This window comes from Equus asinus, chromosome 13, assembly GCF_041296235.1.
Source record: "Equus asinus isolate D_3611 breed Donkey chromosome 13, EquAss-T2T_v2, whole genome shotgun sequence".
NCBI classification, from domain to species: Eukaryota; Metazoa; Chordata; class Mammalia; order Perissodactyla; family Equidae; genus Equus; species Equus asinus.
In genome coordinates this window covers 42,185,334-42,189,206 of record NC_091802.1, presented here as the reverse complement: position 1 = coordinate 42,189,206, position 3,873 = coordinate 42,185,334, and the positions used below count along the sequence as shown (strand labels likewise).

Sequence of the window (3,873 nt, the reverse complement as noted above, 5' to 3'; positions counted from 1 at the left end):
GATTTTTTGTATTTTTAATGACTGAGACAAACCAGATCTAAAACCGCAGCTTCTGGAAGAACCATTTGTTCTTGCCGGTCTTGTATCTAGAGGGGAGAGGGAGAAAAAAGGACGCCAATGAAGAGAGAACAAGACAAAATTCCCTTCAGAGAGAACAGTGAAAGCATACCCCAGCATCCACTACCCAAGCCTACTTACCTCTCCTCGAACTTGACCTTGGCTTCTCGTCGGGCCTTGCGTTTAAGAGCAGGGTCTCTGAAGACATCTTTGTTGACAACAGTTTTGTCCAAGGGGATATCCACAGAGTACCTGGGGACAAGGGCAGGGAGGTGGGAGCAGCCCACAGGCTGCCTGCCAGGGCCTTCACCTTCCCCCCCAAGTACTCCTGTGACATTGGGGTGTTAGGGTCTAACTCCATAGGAGCAAACATCAAAAGCTGTGCCAAAGTCCTGATGACATTCTCTGGAAATTTACAATTTTAACAGACTTATTTACATAGTTTCAAACCACTGAAAAACTTCACATTTCATTCTCAATTCTCCATAACTACTTTATTTTTTCTAACTAAGAACCATTACTTTATTAGATCTTTACTATGATCATGGCGGCTGGCTACCTTTCCATTTGGAGCCATTTTATTTAGTGTTGTTCAAATTCTGCCTATGCAGGGTCAGTGTCATTAGGACAACGCAAAAGCTGAGTGGCTAGCTGGCTCAGCCTCACTGCTTTCCAGCAGCTGAGAAACAGCAAATTAAGGTAAACATGCACCCTGAGTAGCAAACTTTCAAGGTGCATGCTGCTGGGTTTGGGCAATTATTGGTCAGTCTCTCTCTAATCTTGTATTTCCTTATAACTCTGTACCAAGATAGTGTATATGCTACACACTACTGTGAAAGGCCAGGAACTAAAGGGCCCAGCAGTTGAGCAGAATTAACAGGGGGAGACCTGCTTTCACTTTACCAAACATTTGTGAAAGCCTGTAATGACTATCCTCAACGGTGGAACAGTGGACGAGGGCAGGTCAGATCTTATGGCTACGTTTACTATGGCTGGACACAAATGCAACAATCTTTAATCAACACAAAGAATTTTCAGGCGAGGAGAGAGATCAAGAGCAAGCTTGAAAGAGATTTTTCAATCCTGCCTGGCCAAGTCAGGGAAGTCATTATAGAAAATGACAGGAATGTGAACAGTTCCAACACAGATGAAAGAGGCAACACTGGAAACCACAGCCACTTTATAAGTGACAAGTTGAAAACGATGTCTCTTCCTCACGCTGGAGTGGCTACAAGGTTGTCTCCCTATTCAGCAGGGCAGAAAGGAGGAAAAGAAATAGTCGCCTTCAGTCCCACGCTTGGAATGCTCACCTTGTGGGCATGAGGTGATTGTAGTTATAAACTTTCACAAAAGATTTGATCTTTGACCTCTTGGCGATTTTCTTCTTGCCCATGGCAGCTGTCACTTTGCGGGGATAGCGGTCAATTCCAGCCACTAGAGCATGGCTGTAGGGGCGGTCTGAGGTGCCATCATCAATGTTCTGAATGAGCAAGAATCACATTAGTTCTTAACTGAAGGCCTATTAAAATCTGCTAGATGCAGGGCATGTATAGAACAGCCCCACGCCTGGGTCTCCGAGACCCACTGTTATAAAAACCACAGGAAGCAGACATTCTAAGTACTACGCTAGATGCCCACAGAGTAGCAGGAGTAAGGGTGGTATTCACTCCCACCAGGAAGAATCTGGAAACATTCCAGGGAAGTAAGAGATTTAAAAGAAACAAGAGTTAACATTTACGGAATGCTTGCTATGTGCCAAGCACCGGTTCTTAGGACTTTACATCTCTTAATTTCCTCCACGATTGCGCTGCCACTAAGGGACAGAGGCCCAAACTGGCCGCCTAACTCCAGAAACCAGACTCAGGTGGAGGAAGGGGAACCAAGGGTGCCCCGGTGACCCCACAACAGCCAAAAGCAAGGGCATATGCGGCCAGAGCTCACAGACCTCACAGGAGACTACGAAAGGCAGGCAGAGGGCCAACAGTGAAGGGCTATGCAGAGTGACCGCTCTGACTAAACGACGTCTCTCTGCAGAGTCCCAGCTGCAGCACTCACTACCTGTTTGACCTCAGGTGAATTACTAACACCTCCAAACCTTCTCAGTAAAGCAAGTCCCCATGGGCACTGCGAGGATCGGACCTGGCAACAGCTGGAAGGCAGCGCCAGGCACCAAGCAAGCGTTCAATCAACGGTGGCCACTGTCATGACTTAAAGCCTCTTCGGTAGAGGACGCGATATGTCAGCTGCCCAATTCAACTTACATTTGTTTTATTTTGCTTCCTCCTCTCCAAAGTTCTCACGCGCTCACGCCCCCGCCCCCACCACCCGCAATGCTCAGTGGGCCAGGCCCCTAATCTACGTCCTGAATTGCAAGCCTGCCCGCCCTCCGAAAGCGCCGGGAGGCGACGGCGCAGAGGCTCCCAAGGCTGGTACCTTCACGATGACCGCTTTGCGTCCGGAGTAGCGTCCGGCCAGGACCAGCACCACCTTCCCGGGTTTCATGAACTTGCCCATTTCTGCAGAGAGGGAGGAGAAAGGACGGCTCAGAAACCCGCAAGCGGAGGCTGTGGGCCCGGAACTTCAGGCTGCCCTCACTGCCCTCTTGGCCCAGGCCGCCCGCGGACTCTGCTGGCAGAACAGGATCCGCTACGAAGCCGCCAGAGACCGAGGAACGGAAAGCACCCGGCGCCGCCCCACAACTCGACCCTCAGGCCACGGATGGCAGCGGATTGGAAGACCCGGGACAAGCCTCTACTCACCAACAGCAACCACCAGAACCTACAGGAGAAAAGAAAGAACGGCACTTCCGCTAACCTTTCACCTCGGGAGAGGTGACCTCACTTCCGGTCCTGCCCTTTAGGCCTCGCCCCGCCTCTTGCGTGGCGCTCAGAATCCGTGTTACGGGCGGAAGAAGCCTTTGAGGGGAAAGCAGGGCCAGGCCTCTCACTTATTCAAGTCAAACTTTATTAGCAGCTCTAGCAGTAGACAAGAGCAAAGGAGTCCTGTCTCCCGCGTGCGGATGGAGGAGCAAGACAGGCTTTTATGCGCAGTCTTTTCACTCAGCTGCTCCTCTGCCCCCTTGGTTGTAGTTCATTTTTCTGGCGCTAGGAGGGGTACGCAGTTTGAAATTTACTTTTTTTCGCCTTGGAAGAATCAGGGAACAAAATAGGACATTTATTGGTTCCCACCTTGTGCACTGTTAGACCTAAGGAAGGAGAGACGAAGATCAATCAAACGAGGGTACTTGCCCCCAACATTTACAGTCTGATCATGTCATAGATATTACTAACTAGAATAAGCAATGAGGGAGGTGGACGATGATGGTAATGGCAGCTGCTTACCCTGTGCCAGGCCGAGTTAATCTATTTATGTATATCATCTCATTTAATCCTCATAACAACGCTAGGAGATAGGTACTATTATCTCCATCCTACAATTGAAGAAACTGTGGCCTAGAGAGATTAAGTGATTTGCCCAAAGTTCACAGCTGGTAAATGGTGGAGCTGAGACTCAGACTCAGGCAGTCCTCCTGAGTCCATAACTGTTTACCCTGTCACCACACTGAGCACCTGCTCTGTGCCAGGCAAGATGTATGTAAGTCGACGGCCTATTTAATTCTCACAACTCTGCATGTTGAGTATTTTCCTCCCATTTAGCATGAGAAAATTGAGATTCAGAGAGGATAAATTACCTCTCTGAGGTTGAGCTTGATCAGTAGCATAGATGGAATTCAAATCTAGGTTTGAACCCAGATTTAGTTGGCTCTCAAACTGGATTATTTCTCCTCACTCACTGGAAGAGTGTTTTTCGATGGGT

The 3,873-nt window shown here is 48.9% G+C and overlaps 1 protein-coding gene across 1 annotated transcript; it reads right to left on the bottom strand.

Annotated features, from left to right (window-relative positions):
* Window positions 1–2,927, bottom strand: RPL27 (ribosomal protein L27). The gene is made up of 5 exons (XM_014833891.3): window positions 2,817–2,927; window positions 2,491–2,573; window positions 1,368–1,537; window positions 199–309; window positions 1–86 (listed from the first exon to the last, which is right to left on the bottom strand). Exons 2-5 carry the CDS (start codon window positions 2,569–2,571, stop codon window positions 38–40), a joined length of 411 nt encoding a protein of 136 aa, XP_014689377.1. The 5' UTR covers window positions 2,572–2,573; window positions 2,817–2,927; the 3' UTR covers window positions 1–37.
* Window positions 2,928–3,873: the final 946 nt, after the last annotated feature.

Bases quoted from the DNA above. Each gene is read 5' to 3' on its own strand.
- RPL27 (XM_014833891.3), bottom strand. From the start codon at position 2,571: ATGGGCAAGTTCATGAAACCCGGGAAGGTGGTGCTGGTCCTGGCCGGA. The intron at 310-1,367 runs GTGAGCATTCCA...CCTTGTCCCCAG, and splicing joins AATCACCTCATGCCCACAAG to GTACTCTGTGGATATCCCCT. The intron at 87-198 runs GTAAGTAGGCTT...TCTCCCCTCTAG, and splicing joins AAGGTCAAGTTCGAGGAGAG to ATACAAGACCGGCAAGAACA.